The 19596-nt window shown below is 36.8% G+C and overlaps 1 protein-coding gene across 4 annotated transcripts in view; it reads left to right on the top strand.

The window, feature by feature from the left end:
• The window catches only part of atp8b5a (ATPase phospholipid transporting 8B5a), a 36152-nt gene extending 16673 nt beyond the window's left edge, over positions 1–19479 (top strand). For 2 of the 4 annotated variants that reach the window (XM_082170194.1, XM_082170195.1), the window contains exons 7-28: positions 2797–2869; positions 3004–3074; positions 3243–3325; positions 6560–6718; positions 6986–7074; positions 7491–7678; positions 8010–8218; positions 8383–8429; positions 8507–8672; positions 8772–8960; positions 9041–9156; positions 10477–10641; positions 11067–11178; positions 11554–11659; positions 11885–12026; positions 13118–13301; positions 14016–14239; positions 14335–14418; positions 15283–15528; positions 15630–15768; positions 16327–16457; positions 17351–19479. In XM_082170194.1, coding sequence (XP_082026320.1) covers positions 2797–2869; positions 3004–3074; positions 3243–3325; positions 6560–6718; positions 6986–7074; positions 7491–7678; positions 8010–8218; positions 8383–8429; positions 8507–8672; positions 8772–8960; positions 9041–9156; positions 10477–10641; positions 11067–11178; positions 11554–11659; positions 11885–12026; positions 13118–13301; positions 14016–14239; positions 14335–14418; positions 15283–15528; positions 15630–15768; positions 16327–16457; positions 17351–17671 — 3244 coding nt within the window. In that variant the 3' untranslated portion in view covers positions 17672–19479. Of the gene's footprint in view, positions 1–2796; positions 2870–3003; positions 3075–3242; positions 3326–6559; positions 6719–6985; positions 7075–7490; positions 7679–8009; positions 8219–8382; positions 8430–8506; positions 8673–8771; positions 8961–9040; positions 9157–10476; positions 10642–11066; positions 11179–11553; positions 11660–11884; positions 12027–13117; positions 13302–14015; positions 14240–14334; positions 14419–15282; positions 15529–15629; positions 15769–16326; positions 16458–17350 lie in introns of those variants that run through there. The other 2 variants (XR_014206156.1, XR_014206157.1) reach the window with 2 other exon arrangements.
• Positions 19480–19596: the final 117 nt, after the last annotated feature.

Below are 19596 nucleotides of genomic sequence, written 5' to 3'. Positions count from 1 at the left end.
ACATGGTAACTTGCATATTACGTACTGCTGTAATATGTCATGCGGCGTCGCGTTATCAACCAGGCAGAACAATCCTCCCATCCACCATAGATAATTTCTCAAATTGCTTATCTAATCTGTCTCAGCTGCTGCCTGAACCCAAACAAACAGATGAACTAGAAGAACTAACTAGCACTATGAGCACCATTCTCTCTAGAACATTGGATGTGGTTGCACCTATTAAATTAAAAAAGGTCAGAGAGAAAAATAAAGCACCATGGTATAACAATACTACACATGTTTTAAAGAGAGAAACCCGTATTTTAGAGCGTAAATGGAAACAAACTAATTTAGAGGTCTTTAGAATCGCGTGGAAAGACAGTATGTCACGTTATAAAAAGGCCCTAAAAGCTGCCAGGGCTGAGCACCTCCGCAAACTAATAGAAAACAACCAAAACAATCCAAGGTTTCTATTTAACACCGTGGCTAGACTAACAAATAAACAGACGTCACCCGAACAAAATATCCCGTTACAGTTCAGTAGTAATGATTTCATGAACTACTTCACTGAGAAAATAGAAAGCATCAGAACCACAATTATAAACGTTCAATCTTCAATCGCGCCTTACAATTCAGCTTCAATTATCACCCCGAAAGAACAATTACAGTGCTTTACAACTATAGAACAAAAAGAGTTAAATAAACTTATCACTTCATCTAAAACAACAACATGTTTATTAGATCCTATACCAACTAAACTACTGAAAGAAGTGTTATCTGTAGTGGAAGAGCCTCTCCTCAATATTATTAACTCGTCTTTATCTTTAGGTCATGTTCCAAGAACATTTAAACTGGCAGTTATAAAACCTCTCATTAAGAAACCACAATTAGATCATAATAATCTAGCAAATTATAGACCCATTTCAAATCTTCCATTTATGTCTAAAATATTAGAAAAAGTGGTGTCCGCTCAACTGGGCTCTTTCTTGCAACAAAATGATATCTATGAAAAGTTTCAGTCTGGATTCAGACCGCATCATAGCACTGAAACTGCGCTCGTTAAAATCACAAATGATTTACTTTTAGCTTCTGACCAAGGCTGTATCTCAATACTAGTTTTACTTGATCTTAGTGCTGCGTTCGATACTATAGATCACACAATACTCTTAGATCGACTACAAAATTATACTGGTGTTCAAGGACAAGCACTAAGCTGGTTCAAATCATACCTATCTGACCGCTACCATTTTGTCTATTTAAATGGAGAAAAATCGATCATAACTCCAGTAAACTATGGAGTGCCGCAGGGATCTGTATTAGGCCCCCTGTTATTTTCAATATATATGATGCCACTTGGAAATATTATAAGGAAACATGGAATTAGTTTCCATTGTTATGCTGATGACACTCAAATATATATTTCATCACGGCCGGATGAAAACGCTACATTTTCCAAATTGACAGAGTGTGTTAAAGATATAAAAGATTGGATGACGCGTAATTTTCTTTTATTAAATCCAGACAAGACAGAGGTAATACTTATCGGTTCAAAAAACCGCCCACAAAACCTCGCACAATACAACTTTAACATCATAGGATGTCCTGTTACTTTATCCTCTACAGTAAAAGACCTGGGTGTTATACTCGATTGCAACCTGTCTTTTGAAAATCATATTTCTTATGTTACAAAAACAGCCTTTTTCCACCTTAGAAACATTGCTAAGCTACGTAATATGCTATCAGTTTCTGATGCAGAAAAGTTAGTTCATGCATTCATGACCTCGAGACTGGATTACTGTAATGCTTTATTAGCTGGTTGTCCTGCATCCTCAATAAACAAGCTACAGTTAGTCCAAAATGCCGCCGCTAGAGTTCTTACGAGATCAAGAAAATATGATCATATAACACCGATTTTATCATCACTGCATTGGTTACCTATAAAGTTCCGTATTAATTACAAGGTATTGCTACTGACTTATAAAGCCCTAAACGGCTTAGCTCCAGTCTATTTAACGGATCTTCTATCGCCCTATAATCCATCGCGCTCTTTGAGATCACTAAATTCAAGGCTTTTGGTCATACCTAGGATATCCAGAACCACCAAAGGAGGGAGAGCATTTTCACATTTGGCTCCAAAACTCTGGAATAGTCTTCCTGATACTGTTCGTTGCTCAGACTCGCTCTCCCAGTTTAAAACTAGATTAAAGTCGCATCTCTTCAGCCAGGCATTCATATAATCCTACAGTTCAAACTACAATCCGGCCTCTATCCAATGCCAGAGGAGAACTGGCCCCCGACTGAGCCTGGGTTCTCCCAAGGTTTTTTTTTTTCTCCATTAAGGCACCTGATGGAGTTTTAGGACACCATTAGGTCACTTGATGGAGTTTTTCGGTTCCTTGCCACTGTTGCCTTTGGCTTGCTCAGTTGGGGATATTTTGGGGATATTTAATTTAATTTTATCAATCAATAAATTCCTCTTGAAACAAACTTTGTTGTATTATTTTAATTTAATACTGTGAAGCTGCTTTGATGCAATCTGTATTGTGAAAAGCGCTATACAAATAAACTTGACTTGACTTGACTTGACACACACACACACACACACAATGAATAGCTACTAGAATGATGCCTTATATTCTATGTTGTCAGAAATCTGTTTTCACCAGATTTCTGGTGGTCCCTCATATGTCAAAATCAAGCTCCGCAAGATTGTGCATTCATAATTTATGTTGAGTTAAATAGAAACGAATGATGCACACACCCTTAGTGTTGCAACTTTTTGTAATCAGAATTATGTGTCTTTCTCTTTCATAATAGACTGATCAGCGAGAAATGGATGAATGTGCAAGTGGGAGACATCATAAAGTTGGAGAACAACCAGTTTGTCACAGTAATACATTTAAAGATTTACATTTATATTACATTTACATAATTTAAAATGTAAATCTTTACGTAAAGATTCAAGATCAGATGTAAATTAATATTGAATTAAAATCCCCTTATCTCTCTGCATCTTCCTCACAGGCAGATTTGCTCCTGTTGTCTAGCAGCGAACCGCTCAACTTGATCTACATTGAGACTGCAGAGCTGGATGGGTGAGTACAAGAAACAAAACAGAGGGATTGTTGCTGGGGTTTTCATATTTGAAGCTATGTTAAACACTTTTTCTCTATTAAGCTGAAATTACCTCATGAGGAATACACAGTGGATTGTGTTTTTACAGTTGAAGTACTAGATTCCTGATTTGTAATTTTTCCACACAGAGAAACAAACCTGAAGGTTAAACAGGCTCTGACTGTAACCGGAGACATGGGGGACAATTTAGAGGCTTTGGCTGCTTTCAATGGTGAGGAGAAAGAAAAAGAGAATTTCTTACTGTGGTTAATGACAGTGTTTTAGTGCCACTTTAAAATCTAAAAAAATCTAATGGCAAATTTATACTGTAAAAGGTGACACAGAAGCGCTTCTGAAGTGGCATTTATGTCACTGTTTAATGCTGCTTAGAGGTGGCATAAATTAATTTATACCGCAATTAAAACTGTATGTTTTGTTACTAGGTGCTGAGGAGGGTCAGAGCAGGCATGGTTTAGTCTGGCTGTGTAAAGATGCCTTAAAGGGTTAATTCACCCAAAATGTTTATTTCTGTCATTAATTACTTGCCCTCATGTCGTTCCAAACCCATAAGACCTTTGTTCATCTTCAGAACACAAATGAAGATATTTTTGATGAAATTTCGTGTCAGTCTCTGACGCTGTGTGCACCAGGCTTGTGCAAAATTCAGAATTTCAGAATTGGCCTTGAATTTACTCCTCCCCACAGGACGTTGAATTGAATTGGAATTGGAATGACAGGAAGTGGAATTAAATTCATGGCAATTCAAAGAAATTCCACACAGTCACACAACAGAAAGAATGTGTTGAGTCTCGCATGCATTCAGTGTTAGGAAGGTTACTTTGGAAATGTTATTGCTTACTGTTATTAGTTACTCATTATAAATGTGGTTTGGATTACTTTATTTGGATAACTTTATCAATGCAAAGCAATTTCGTTTGAAGTTGATTAGTAACTAATTGAATTAAACATTTTACCTCAGTAATACAACTAAATACAATTACATTAATTTAGTAATTTAATAACAGAAATTTCATTTCACGTAACTATTTACTCCTCAACCCTGCATACATTTTGTTCTAAAATAGATATTGATCAAATTCTTGAAATAAATTACCCCCTCAATTTTGTTTAATTAGTTTTGTTCCAATGTAATTTTCATTTCAAAGTAATCACACAAACACAAAGTTGTTGTAAATGCAGTTATCATTTATTCCAATGCAAAAAATTACTGAGCAACACTGTTGCATCTAATTCTCAATAGCTCCTCAAATGTTTTTTCATTGAGTCTGCACCGTTCTGGTCTGAATATCTTTCCTGCAACACTAAAGATTCTCTCAACAGGTGCAGAGTGAAGAGTTGTAAGGGACTTCTGAAACTTAAAGAGTCCAGTGTTGCCCATCAAATTGTGCTTTCAAACAAATGTCCACCTCAAATTGTTTAGCAACCATTTTAAATACTTGGTTAAAGTAAAGCATTCTGGGAAATGGAGTCATGTTCCATCATGTTCCACAAAATTACAATTACAATAAATCAAACTTAATTATTTGTTCTGTGACTAGAGCTTTTAACATTCATTGCTGGGGGAAAACATATCCTTTTAATGAAATCTGTACAAGTAGTTCAAACTAATATCATTTTAAATGCAATCATATCTGACATATACTGTAAAGCTTCATTGTTAAACACTTCACTTAAAATATGTATATGAATTTCTTTTAATTTTTATTGAATTGCAATTCTGCTTCCATTAATTCAAATTCGAATTGTAATTCTAGATCCTGTTTTTGACATCAATTCAAATTCAATTCAAATTCAAGAACTGAATTGGAATTATTGAGTCATTCTCAATTCAATTCTGAATTGTGCACAAGCCTGCTGTGCACATTGTAAACAAAATGCAACGCTTCTGTGTTCACCATCAGAACACCGGCTCAGACTGACACAGAAGAGAAGAAATTGTTGAATAAAGTCCTTATTTTTGTGTGTTTTTGCACACTAAAAGTATTCTCGTTGATTCAGAACATTAAGGTTCTACTCTTTCCATTCACAGAGCGCCAAAGGGGGAGGGGCATGTCTGAAATCTCATAGATATGTATTTATAGATGCCTCATTAGCAGCTTTTTCAATGGGCCGAATATATAAGCTGTCCGCCATATTGGAATGGTCAAAGCCGGTCCGTAAACACTCGAGAGCGAGTTGACTGAGTGTCTGCAACCGTAGTTAGATGCATGTATGAATATCTATATCTGCAATAGATTTCAGCAGATTTTGCTAAACTAACACAATACAAGACAAAGGTGTCAGCTAACACAAAATTAAAAAGTTACCACTGTTTAAAAACCTGTATTATTGAGTTAATGCGTATAAAAATACACATTCTCACCTGTAAAAGGTTATCCCATTTCTTCGGGAATTTAAATCTCGGCGGTTTCACAACCAGAAGCTGTGCAATGTTGTGGCATCATTGATTCTTACTGTGAATGATGACATACGGACCGTTCCGAGATCTCGGGCGCGCCGATGTGAATGTGATGCATATCTATGTGAAATCTAACCAGTCAGAGCTGTACAGGACATGCAAACAGTCACTGACCCCATCCGGTCTGATCATTCTTCCAGCATCTCTCTTCCACACAGATATTAATTGTAATGACTTGAGTCAGCAATCAACGAAACTTTCAAAATCTTCTTTTCTCACATTTGGCTTTTATGATCATGCAACTAGTGAATCCACATTTTCAGTTTTGTTAGCTGATAAAAAAATTTAAAATAAAAATTGCATCTTTGATATGTCAATTATTTTTCTAGATAACGTGATGAAACTATAAGCAAATTGAGACTTTTCTTTCTTCTCAGTTTTTTCTCCTAAGCAAAAAAAGTTAAATAATGACATGTTTTTGAAACAAAAAAGCTTGTTGAATTGCACTACTTGAAAAAATATGCATTGCATTAACCCTGCTTGTATTTTAATGCATTGTGTTTTTAGGGCTTGCATTTTCTTGGGCTGAAATTCAACATGGTTGTATATTTAAGCTGTGAATATTTCAATTCAAAACACGTTTTCATTATTAAAAATTCAATAATCCATATTTGCCTTTCAGATTTCACTTCCAAAATGTTCATTCTGTTTAAAAATAGTTATAAATAATTTTCGGTCCATTTTATTTTGCTTTACAAATTAGCTTCCACAAATTCAGTGGTTCAAATTCATATCAAAAAGTATTATTTTACTTCCATAAAAACCCCAGTAATCTTACAAATTCAAAAGAGATCCCAATGTTCTCATTTTGTGCTCAGAAGTGTAGGCTATTACCATAAGTCAAAACCAACATTTTTCCAAGACCAAATTATCTGAGCTACAGTATGCTGTCCATGAAAAAGTTTAACCGAGAACTCCAAAGTCTTCTCAGCTTCTAAGTCTCTGAGAAATAACACTTTCCTCTGGTCTTCTCTGTGCTTTCTTCAGGGGAGGTGTGCTGTGAGCCTCCTAACAACCGTCTGGATCGATTTACAGGCACACTGACGTTCGACACACAGAAATACTCCCTGGACAACGAGCGAGTCCTGCTCAGGGGCTGCACTCTTAGAAACACAGACTGGTGCTTTGGCCTGGTGCTGTTTGCTGGTAATTATTTCAGATAGAAGTGTGATGTGTGTACTGGAGCTGTCTGGTGTCCCAGTTCAATTATTCTTTATTACTACAGAGAATGTGTGATGTATGTTTTTGAGGGTGTAAAATGGTTTGCCAGTCCATAGACTTAACAGACTAGACAAAAACTGACCCTTAAATAAATAATCATAGCCTACTGGATTTATGATTGGATTCATTATAGTAGATTGTACTCCTTAAGAAAAAGTGTTGTGGTTCATACACAGTATGTTGGTTCTTCAGGCCCAGAGACCAAGTTGATGCAAAACTGTGGGAAAAGCACCTTTAAGAGGACGAGCATTGATCGACTCATGAATGTACTGGTACTCTTTGTAAGTTGAATGTCTAGTCTGCAGATCTCTTTCACGTTTTTTTTTTTTTTTTTTTGATATATTATGCATGCTGCATTGAGATTTCATGTTACAAAAGAGTTCTATTTCAAATAAATGCTGTTATTTATGACCTTTCTATTCATCAAAAAATCATGTACAAACATGCCACTGCTTCCACAAAAGCTTTAAGTAGCACAACTGAAGAAATTTCTGAAGGATCTGGAGTAATGGCTGCTGAAAATTTAGCTTTGCCATCAGAGTAATAAATTATGTTTTTAAATATATCTAAAAAAGTAGTGTATATAGACAATAGAAGTGAACAGAACAAATAATGAATAAATAATCAAATAATTTAAAGTCTATATTTGCTCATAACATATTGCAAGGTTGGTTAATCTGTTGTGTTTTCTTTGTAGATTTTTGGGCTTCTGGCTCTGATGTGTATTATTCTGGCTGTCGGGAATGGGATTTGGGAACACCAGGCAGGGTCAAAGTTCAACGCCTTTCTTCCACGCGAAGAGAACATAGCTTTTTCAGCGTTCCTCACTTTCTGGTCCTATATTATAATCCTCAACACTGTGGTGCCCATCTCACTTTATGTTAGGTAGTGCGAGTTCTTGTATACTTTTTTGTAACATTCATTCAAACTACCAAAATGTATTAAGTCTGAGAACACATTGAAAATCTGTTTTTTACATTTAATATTTGGAGAGTTTATGACTTGGGTTAGAACTGTAGTACTTAATGAAGACATTATGATGTAAAATGAAGAAATATTCTACACATGATTTCTAGGTCTCTTGGGCCCTGTTGGCTCCAGCGCTTCTGTCTTTTTTCATTTAAAGTTTTGTCAGTTTGTCATTTTTTATGATGCAAAAATGTTGCACTAATTTAGAAAAGAATGTCATTTTCATTCTCTGTGTCTGGTGTTGCAGTATGGAGGTGATTCGGTTAGGCAACAGTTACTACATCAACTGGGACAGGAACATGTATCATGCTCGAACTGACACGCCAGCTGAGGCTCGAACCACAACACTCAACGAAGAGCTCGGTCAAATCAAATACATCTTCTCAGACAAAACCGGCACGCTCACCCAGAACATCATGACCTTCAACAAATGCTCCATCAATGGGAAATCTTATGGTCAGGACCAATCCCACATGCATCAATTGTTTATTATATTTATAGGCCTATATTATTTAAAAAGATTGCCAATGCAGTATTCCTGAGACATAAAACTCCCCTGTCGTGATCAAACAGCCAGATACTGTTTGAACTTAAAAATGTGTTTTCTCTCTACCCTACAGGAGATGTTATCGATCACTATAGTGGACAGAGGCTGGAGATCACAGAGGTGAGAAGCAAAGTTTCAAACAAACACAAGGGTTTATAATGAGTTTGCTGGGTTAATGAGTTAGAGTTTTATAATAGGAAATGGCACCAGTGGATTTCTCCTTTAACCGGCTGGCGGACCCAAAGTTCCTCTTTTATGATCACAGTCTGGTAGAGGCTATAAAGCTGGAGCTTCCAGACGTCCATGCTTTCTTCAGATTACTCGCTCTCTGTCACACTGTTATGGCAGAAGAGAAAAAGGAGGGTGAGTGATTGTGTATAACATGCCATTCTTTTAATATACTGTATGTATGTGTACATTAAAACATGCATTGCATTTTCTCCCCTCTGTTTTGCTGTGTAGGTGCTCTGGTGTACCAGGCCCAGTCTCCTGATGAGGGCGCTCTGGTCACTGCCGCACGTAATTTCGGATTTGTGTTCCGCTCGCGCAGCCCTGAGACAGTGACCATAGAGGAGATGGGGATTCAGAGGAGCTATGAGCTGCTAGCCATCCTTGACTTTAACAACGTGCGAAAAAGGATGTCTGTGATTGGTATGCACACTGGCATTGGCTGGCACCAATTAAGTGATTAAGAAGACTCCTTTCTCATATGATTTGTGGTTTTCTTTCAGTTCGCAATCCAGAGGGCAAACTCTCCCTGTACTGTAAAGGAGCAGACACCATCATTTATGAGAGACTACATCCCTCCTGCAGCAAACTGATGGAGGTCACCACAGAACACCTCAATGTGAGTCAACACCAGAGGGCGCTAGTGAGAACATGATAAGATCACAAAATATTTATCTTTGGCCCTGTCCCAAATGGAACCTTAAGCACTCGCGGTCTTCCTGTGAGTCCTCACTTTCGTGGCGTAATGCCGCTTTGACTGTCGGGAAGAAGTCTGCTGCGGAGCCCGCATCAGCGCGGGCTCGGCAAAAGTGCGCATCAAGGGCCCAAATCGACCACTTGGGGGCGCTCGCGAGCACCCTTCTGAGATCTAAAAATGACAAATGGGACACACTGCGGTCTCACGGACTTAACGGACACGCGCACGCGACAGCCATTGTAAGTCCAGAAGACCGAAAGTGCACATGAAGTGTGCCATTTGGGACAGGGCCTTTCTCGTGCTCTCACACACTTTAGACAATTTAGCTCTATTACAAAACCTTGTAAATTGCCTTGGCTTTCTGTCTACTGTTTATATAATCAGTAAACAATTCCCAAACTCAAGCAGAACCTCTTAAAGGGTAACTCAACCCCTGGTCAGAGCCTGACTGCACCCACTGGCAATATTTGAAAAATGCTGAAAAAGTGGGCAGACCCCAGTGGAGATAGAAGGGATGAGATAGAGGGGGTGCACCTGAGACCCGCAGTGACGGATTAATTGACAGCTGCTGTCAGACTCGCAAAGATGGAGAGTGACTGGAGTGACGCCAGTAGCTTTGCAACAGAGCGGTCATTTGAAGTCGAGGACTTTTCTCCCCCACCTTCACCTGAAGTGGAGGAGGGTGAATTGTCTGTGGACACAGGGCCAGAGCCTTATCAATTCGAGCCGCTGGCTCAAACTGCGGTCTTAACTCCTGCATCTCTGTAGGCGTGTTCACATTAGCAGATAATGAGTTGCCATGAGAATGACTGACATCTCTATCTTTTCATACAGATTACATAAACAGAGAATATTTGTTGATTGAGCGTCCAGCAAAGCGTCAGTAAGCAACCAGTCGTGATCACGGCCATTTGACAGCTTTAATTGGGATAACCGGACCCAAAACATCAATCATACAAAAGAACATAATCATTTCAAAAGATGCATTTTAAATGAGCTAGAGAGGGAGGAACACAAAACACAAAAACTGCCAAAAATAAATGGTTTCTGAAACTTGCCAAGGCAGACTGCCAGCCAGCCACTGACAGGTCACGTGACATGCCAGTGGCGGCTCCTGCCAGCCAGCTGAAGATTTCCTCACAATCGGAATGCCCGTCATTCACAGACTAACATATAGTATATATCTTGCCCGTTAACTTTATATTTGATGGTGATTTCATATTTTTCTCTCTGACTCTGTAGGACTTTGCAGGAGAGGGATTGAGGACTCTTGTTCTAGCATATAAGGATTTGGATGAGGAATATTTTTCAGAGTGGAAACAGCGCCACCATGAGTCCAGTGTGGCCATGGATGAACGGGAAGAGAAACTGGACAAACTATATGAGGAGATAGAGAAAGACATGATGGTATACACACTCTCCAGCACCATCCTTTTATATGTGTATGAAAATATCAAGTGACTAGCTTATCATATAAGATATTAAAATATGTGATAGAAAAATATTTTTTGTCCCAAGAATGAAAAAGCACAAATTTTTTTCTTAGATTATTTTGCTAGCATTTTCTTTTTAATCATATAAATCGCAGCAAATATAAATATTATGTCATTTGCCTGCACCTCTTGTGCTTTTGGTCTGTGACTTCATTTGTAGACAGCACACATAATATTCACTATAGCCGTTTGGTTTTGTTTAACTGAACTTTTCTTTTTCAGCACCGTTAAAGGTTATAGTTTGATGCTCTGTTTAATTCACCCTTAATATTAGCTATTTTTTAGAATGTGAGGCTAACATGCTTGTCGTCTCTTCTTCATCTTGTCCTTTTTGTGTAGTTAATTGGAGCCACGGCCATAGAGGATAAACTTCAGGATGGAGTTGCTCAGACCATTGAACAGCTGGCCAAAGCCGAAATCAAAATCTGGGTGCTCACTGGGGACAAGCAAGGTGCTTTATTATTTGATTCAAACATTTTGACCCCTTTTCATATTTCACTGTATCCCTGGTGTTATTTGGAAAATTGGAGTTTACTGATATGCATAAAAGTAAACCTAAGTCTTTTACTGTACTTTGCATCTCATGAGGCCATTTTAAGGAACACAATCTTTTCCAAAAGACTATTTTAGACCTAAACTCAAACTTCTATGTTTTGCATTATGAAAGTGCAATGATTAAAATTATGTAATATAATGAGTTCAGTGCTTGTGCCATTTATAATCATTAATTAATGTAATGATTACCCATCATGTGTGTGTGCTCTTCTGTTCATGTTTGGCAGGATTGTTTATTAAGTTTGATGTACTGTCTGTCTTTCTCTAATAGAGACCGCTGAGAACATTGGCTACTCATGTAACCTGCTGAGGGAGGAGATGAACGACGTGTTTATAGTTACATCTAACTCACCCGAGGAGGTCAGACAGGAGCTGAGGTAATATACCTCATGCAGATGACATCATTGCATCATGTACTGAAACGCATGGGTGCAGGAAACATTACTCATTTGGGTGGGCCTCCAAAAATAGGGTGTTCTCTTGGGGAATTTAAATAATCTCAATGAAATTTCATATCCAAAATGTAGTTTTTAGACATTTGTTGTATGTTTCTACTTCATTTCTGTTGTTCTTATATTTCTGTTTGTTTCTCTTTTGAAAAGGGATGCCCGACTAAAGATGTGTCCTGATACTGAACAAGATAAATTTCTTATTCCTGAGATTATCCTTGGTAATACTCCTAAAGTGGTTCAGGATGAAAACGTAAACGGAGATTATGGACTGGTGATAAACGGACACAGTCTGGTGAGAGAAAGAGTCTCTATCACTCCTCTATACTTTCTTCTGTCTAATGTCCTAATGTGACACTGAGATGTGTGTGGCTGCCCAGAGTGACACTATCTCATTTCCGGTATTTATATATATATGTGTAAATATATAACTTGCATTACTGATTTGTGTATGTATGTAGATAGATAGATAGATAGATAGATAGATAGATAGATAGATAGATAGATAGATAGATAGATAGATAGATAGATAGATAGATATAGGTAGATAGATAGATAGATAGATAGATAGATAGATAGATAGATAGATATAGATATAGATAGATATAGGTATATATATATATATATATATATATATATATATATAGATATAGATATAGATATATAGATATATATAGATATAGAGATATAGATATAGATATATATACACACAAATAAGTAATGCAAGTTACTTTGTTTTCCCGTTTATCCACTGACACCTAACATGATGGTTATTGTAGTTATAGACTAAATGTTAGCAGACATTTACTCATCTCACTTGCTCAAAAACAGATTCAGTATTCCTCAAAATGAATAATAACAGTGAAATGCAAACTCAGAATATTACACAAACCTGCAATAAGTAAATATGTTAAATAATACAAATATACTTTATTTAATCTCACTTTATTAGCCCATGTCTTTGCTGCTGACCTTTGATAATCCAATTCAATCATACCAAAAAGCAAGAATGACATCACATTTGTGTTTCATTTTTACAAAAAAACCCCCAAAATGTATTGCTAGTACGCTCTCTACTGGACAGCTGTAAATTTGCATTTTCTTCAGCCTGAGGTTTATTCATTTCACTTTTGGTGGGAAAGGGCCTTTACTTTTGCCAAAAAATAAAACTTTTTTATTTTCATCAAAAAACAAGCAAGCCCAGCCCAGGTGACAAAAAGTAATGCATAAGTAACACACACAAAAAAACTAAAACTAAGTTACACAATTAGCTACCTTTTTTGGGAGTAACACAATATTGTAACAAATAATTTTTTTAAGGAACTTTCCACATTGTGTGACTGTGTAACTCTGTAATGTAATTGTCTGTGATCTTTGTGTTTGTAGGCATTCGCTCTGGAGAGCAACATGGAGCTGGAGTTTCTGCGGGCGGCGTGCATGTGCAAGACGGTCATCTGCTGTCGAGTGACTCCTCTGCAGAAAGCTCAGGTGGTCGAGCTCGTCAAGAAATATAAGAAAGCGGTCACTCTGGCCATAGGAGACGGAGCTAATGATGTTAGCATGATTAAAGGTGAATTCAGCATTACAGATGATAAAATAAACATCCGTAGGAACTTCTTTGTGTTGATTTATGATAAAAAAAAAAAAGCATTTTAGACAGAATGTGAAAAAAATCTAACGTTTCTGTGGGTATTAAATAAGAATTCGAATTTGTAGGTTTTAATCCTTGTCAATAGCATTGCAGTGTTTAGTATTATTTATGTACTCTTATAGTATTTATTAAGATTTTGAATCCGTTTTTATTTTTATTTTTTTATTTTTCATTTTAATGTTAGTTAGGTTTGTCATTTTTAGTAGTTTTTTTTCTCCGATAGCTTTATTTTTATTTCAGTTAATTTGAGCAATTTTAGTACTTCAGTTTAAACGTATTCGGGTAGTTTTGTTTGTTTTCTTCATTTAAGTTTTCATTCTTATAATAATACATTTTCTTTTATTTCAGCTTTCAATTACAGAAAACAATTTTTTTTACGTTTTATTTTACAATAACAACACTGTAGCGTTGAAACTAAATCTATATGCTAATGTACTTTTAGCAGATATTATTTATTTATACATTTATTATGTGCCCAATAAAATGTTCTCTAGAAGAATGTCCTCTCACCAAACTGAACCAATGTAAATGACATGCAAGTAGTAATCCAGTAGTAATAAATAATGGTTAATGATTGTTCAGCTTGTGGTTTTGTTTTACATGAATCTCATTGCCTGTATCCTCTGTCTGCAGCGGCTCATATCGGTGTGGGTATCAGCGGTCAGGAGGGGATGCAAGCAGTGCTGTCTAGTGACTTTTCTTTTGCTCAGTTCCGTTTCCTGCAGCGCCTCCTGCTGGTACACGGGCGATGGTCATACCTGCGCATGTGCAAATTCCTGCGTTACTTCTTCTATAAGAACTTCACCTTTACCTTTGTGCACTTCTGGTACGCATTTTTTTGCGGCTTTTCCGCTCAGGTGAGCCAGTTCTTCTTTCCGTGCAATTACCCTTTCAAAAACTTTGCTTAATATAAACATACTAATCGTTTTTTTATTCTTGCATCTCTCTCTAGACAGTATATGATGAAGGCTTCATCACCTTGTATAATTTGGTATACACTGCCCTGCCTGTTCTGGGAATGAGTCTGTTTGACCAGGTAGGATATGTGTGTGTGTGTGTGTGTGTTGTTACATGCATAAGAATGTTCCTTTATTAAACAAAATTGGGTTATATCAGTCAAGTCAAAGTTTCAAAGCAGATTCACAGTGATAAACAGGAAAATAATGATTCAATGATGCAAACAGAATTATATTTAGATGTAAAGCAGCTCTAAAAAGACACTATTCAGTTGAAATCAGTTCAGTGTTAATTCAGTTTAGTTCAACAACTGTGTAAAGTACATCACTTATGAAATTAGTTCAATTCAGCTATAAAGCAGTTCTGCAGAAAACAGTGATGTCATCATCCAGATAAGTTGAGTTCTCATCCAATAGCATCAGTGCAGTCAAATCAGTCAAATGCTGCTGAATATTAAGTGTCATGTAAATATTTAAACCTGATTTCCATAACCAATTTTAAACCAAGCTATTTCATTTGGCTGGCGTATATTTGTATTAATCACAATTTGGGATGTAGAATATGCACCATAACGGGGAATTTATTTATATCTGTGTATGTCCAAACAAATGCAATTCTGATTGACATTGGATACAGACAGTTGAAGGAACATATTTTTAGAGCAAGGAGTTGACTCTTTTTATATTAATCTTCAACAAACACTAAAATGTGTCACTTTACCATGCTTTTGTCTGTTATTAAGGAGATGAATGAGACCTTGTAGCATACTATTATATTCAATTTTTGATCTTTTCATTATTGATCTTCAACATACTGTTACACACACTTCCATTTACTTACAGAATTACAGTTTACATTATTATTCCATGAACTATTTGTATATTATAATTCAATTTTTATTGAAATGAAATATTACACACTATTGTTTTTTATGTTTCTTCAGGATGTGAATGATCGCTGGAGTCTCGAGATCCCTCAGCTGTATGTGCCAGGACAGTTGAGCCAGTACTTCAGTAAACGTGCTTTCATGATGTGTGCACTTCACAGCTGTTACAGCTCTCTGGTGCTGTTCTTTGTGCCTTACGCCGCTATATATGACACGGCGAGAGACGACGGGCGAGATGGTGCAGACTATCAGTCCTTCGCACTGATTACTCAAACCTGCCTCACCGTCACCGTGTGTGTACAGGTCAGTTTAACCTTGCGCTGCAGGTGCCTGTGTGTTATTCATTTGATTGGATGGTTCATTTTCACTCATTTCAACTAATTTCTGCTCTATCTTTCCTATAGTTGGGGCTGGACCTCTCATACTGGACTGTTGTTAACCATCTCTACGTTTGGGGAAGTTTAGGAATGTTCTTTCTATTGACCTTCGCCATGTATACCGATGGACTTTTCCGGTTACGTCCATCTTCTTTTGCATTTGTAGGTAAGCAGGACTTTTTTTTTTTTTTTACAAATACAAATTTAAAGGGATACTCCACCGAAAAATGAAAATTCTGTCATCATATACTCACCTTGTTTCAAACCTGTATGAATTTCTTTCTTTTGCTGAACAGAAAGGAAGATATCTAGAAGAATGTGAGTAACCAGACAGTTTTAGATACCATTGACTTCTATAGTAGGAAAAAAATATACTATGGAAGTCAAAGGTATCTAAAACTGTCTGGTTACTGACATTCTTCTAGATATCTTCCTTTCTGTTCAGCAAAAGAAAGAAATTCATACAGGTTTGAAACAACATGAGGGTGAGTATATGATGACAGAATTTTCATTTTTCGGTGGAGTATCCCTTTAAATGTATATTATTTTTGTTACTAGCTTACTACTGTGAAATAAAATGCACAAGGTAATGTGACGATAATGTTGCATACTATAATGTGAAATGTGTTGAAATATTACATGCTGTTTTGCATACTAATTTTTAAGAAAAACTTGATAGTAGTGCAAATAGAGTGCATACTGTGTGTTTGTTTGTTGTGTCCAGGAACTGCCCGGAATTGTCTTAACCAGTCCAACGTGTGGCTGACTGTTGCATTGACAGCTCTACTGTGTGTGTTGCCTGTGGTTGCTTACCGGTTCTTCTGCAGCCAGTTTTATCCTACAATCAATGACAAGGTAAGTTACTTCACTCTATAGCACATTATTGATCTTCAACATACTGTTACACACACTTCCATTTACTTACAGAATTACAGTTTACATTATTATTCCATTAACTATTTGTATATTATACATTTTCAGCTAATTTTTCACTCATTGGCATTTTCTGAATATTTAATAATTGACTATGTTTGCATGCACATCAAATTCCGTTTAAGATCTATATTCAGGTTGGAGCCGTATTCTGAATATGATGTTTTTATATGTACAGGCATCATAATATTCCTGTATACATGTTTGTTGCAAGTTTGCTGGTCTACAAATGCATGTTTCCTTGCCCAATGTTATTTCTCAAGAGATTCAAGATGCTACCATTACAGTATGCTCACTTATTAGTTTTATCACTACTTGTTCCATGATCATTTAATTAGGACTAACACTTAGCTTCAAAAGTGACTGACAACACCACCACAAAATGTCTCGTTGTCACTTCAGAAATGCGTTGATGTTTCTTTTATATCTTAATATTGCAAATTATCGATTTTCTGCAGATGAAAAATGTGAAACTGCATTGTTTAAATTCAGAATTGTGAATTTATGCAGAATACAGTGATTTTCTCTCACGGAATGAGGCAGTCGGATTGCAGCTTGTCCATGACTCAGTAGAAATCGTGATTTTGCCAAATTCTGATTAATGGTGCATGTAAATGTAGTCATTGTGTTTAGCTGAAGATAGAGATTAAAAAAAGGAGATAAAAAAAAGGAAGACAGAACGAGAGGAATTATGCCATATGCACATTATAGTGTAAATTGTGGTAGTATAATGAATAATAGAGTATAAACGTCTCTCAGTGTTTGATGAAAGGGATGGACAAACGATGAATAAATGAATATTTCCTTAAATACAGGTGAGGTATAAGGTGTGTACGATGAAGGAGCCTGCTCCCCGCCCGCGACGCACCAGGCTCATCCGCAGGAGCACACGTCGATCTGGTTACGCCTTCTCTCACGCCCAAGGTTATGGTGACCTTGTGACCTCTCGCAGATTCCTGCGGCGACCTGCACTTGTTAGCTCCACGGGTTTCACTCCTGCAGGACGCTCTCCTGGATTTAAGCCCACGGGACGGTCTGCGGGGTACAGCCCGGTCGGGAGAGAACAGAACCCTAAACAGAAAGTAGAACCCACGTCACTGCAGATGTTCCGTGCTGTTAAAGACTCTTCCTTTTGAGGATGCAGCTTTTAATTCAGAGCTAGAACCAAAATCTTAAATGCCGTTTACAAGGTTTGAACTCTTGAAGACAATTTCACAGCTGCTGTTTTATGTTGATATGTATATATATAGCTAGCCTGGTCCAACCAGACTCTCGCACATTTCATTTGTACAGAGAGTCTGGCCACTCTCCATTGACAAGCGTTAACTTCGGGTACTCTGTTGAAGGTTAAAACTATTGGATCTGCCCAGAGCCACTCTGGATCTGCCATAACCAATCGCTAACGTTTGGTCGTGTCGTAACCCTACAACTCAAACTAGCGCACGACCTCAACGTCATCGTTCTCAGCCACTCCCTCTGTTCGCTGATTGGCCAGAGAAAACCCAAGAATATACCACAAACCCAGACAGAGTACTGAAGGAAAATGAAAATTGAGCGGAAGTACGTAGGAGGACGGAGCCAGGCTAATATATAGCAGTAAATCCACAAACACTAAGAACAATGATTCTTAAATGTGCAAAATCTTGTTTGCATAGACACACTTGTCACTCAAAATGCATGTGCGGTTTACAGCAAGAACAAACTGAAATACCCATCAATGCTGAAGGACAGCGAGTACTTGGTCTCTCTAATGTCATCACTACTATGGGAATGACATACATACTGGACTGTAAGAGAAGAGAAAACAATGAAAGCACACCACTATGATGTCACACAGGAAGTCAAAAAGGAGTGATCTAGATTGCTCAATTCAAAACACCGTTTCCTGTTCTTTTCCTCTTCCAGGTACTTTCCTCTACTGCCTTTTGACATAAGTCCTGAGTTCAGTATACACCACACCACACCATGGCCCTCAAATTGTTAAGATTGGACTGACATGTTCAAGGACATCGTTAAAAATAAACGTCAGCCGCTCTTTATTCATTTTGGGATCTGTTGGAAGTCGATGCATAGTAGCACGCTACAGTAACTGACAGCAACGCCTTGACAAAGGCTTAACACATATCTTGCCATCATTACCAGCTTGTTATCAGCTAGAATAATCATATACTATTCTGGTGTTTAGGGTTGTATTAATGTATTCATCTTTCATCACTGTGACATTATAAAAAGCAAGACCTTTTTTGAGAAGGAGATAGGAGTTTTGACTTTTGAAGGTTACAATATGTTTACAGCAGTCTTTAATTTTAAAAGATCAAGGAATTTTTTTTCATGTTATAATTTTAATTCAGAGCTCGAAAGAAATGAAGTGAGCAATTTGAAAACATAATTCATAGTATTAAATTCAGTTTCACAGACAGGGCTTAGATTAAGCTAGGATTAGGCCTTAGTTCAATAAGAACATTTAAGTAGCTTTTATAAACATGCCTTAGAAAAAACATTACTGGTGTGCATCTTGAGACAAAACAATGGCAATATTTTTAGATAAAACAATATTTTTAGATATGCCAGTGTGAATTGCCTTCAGTTAAAACAGCTCAAACATGCATTTTAGTCTGGGACTAGCTTAAGCCTTGTCTGTGAAACCGGGGGATAGAGTGCCTTGCATATGACAAAAAAAAAGAAAAAAATGAATCAATGTTAGCACAAGGAATCTACTTTTTAATTACAGTTTGTTCATATGGTTTGGGAACACTGTACAATTATTTTTTTATAAATGTATTTTCAATACAGGAAAGAAACGTTCAGCTTTACTCTGTATACTAATATGTAATATCCATACTCAAATTGTACTGTACTATGCAAATCATTCTGTAAAAGCAAAAAAAAAAAAAAAAAAAAAAACATTTTATACAAATAAAATGCATTTTTACACTTGTTTTTATATTGTTTAAACGTGAAAGTTTGACTGTTTATACTAAGTTAAGTTATATTAAGTTAAGTCTATTTAAACACAGATGTTAAAAGTTCACATCAAAATTTATTTTCTGCCATTAATTAT

Source organism: Leuciscus leuciscus (genome assembly GCF_965113295.1).
Source record: "Leuciscus leuciscus genome assembly, chromosome: 5".
NCBI lineage: Eukaryota > Metazoa > Chordata > Actinopteri > Cypriniformes > Leuciscidae > Leuciscus > Leuciscus leuciscus.
Note: the sequence above shows the minus strand (reverse complement) of the source record. Positions and strands in the feature narration are given on the sequence as shown.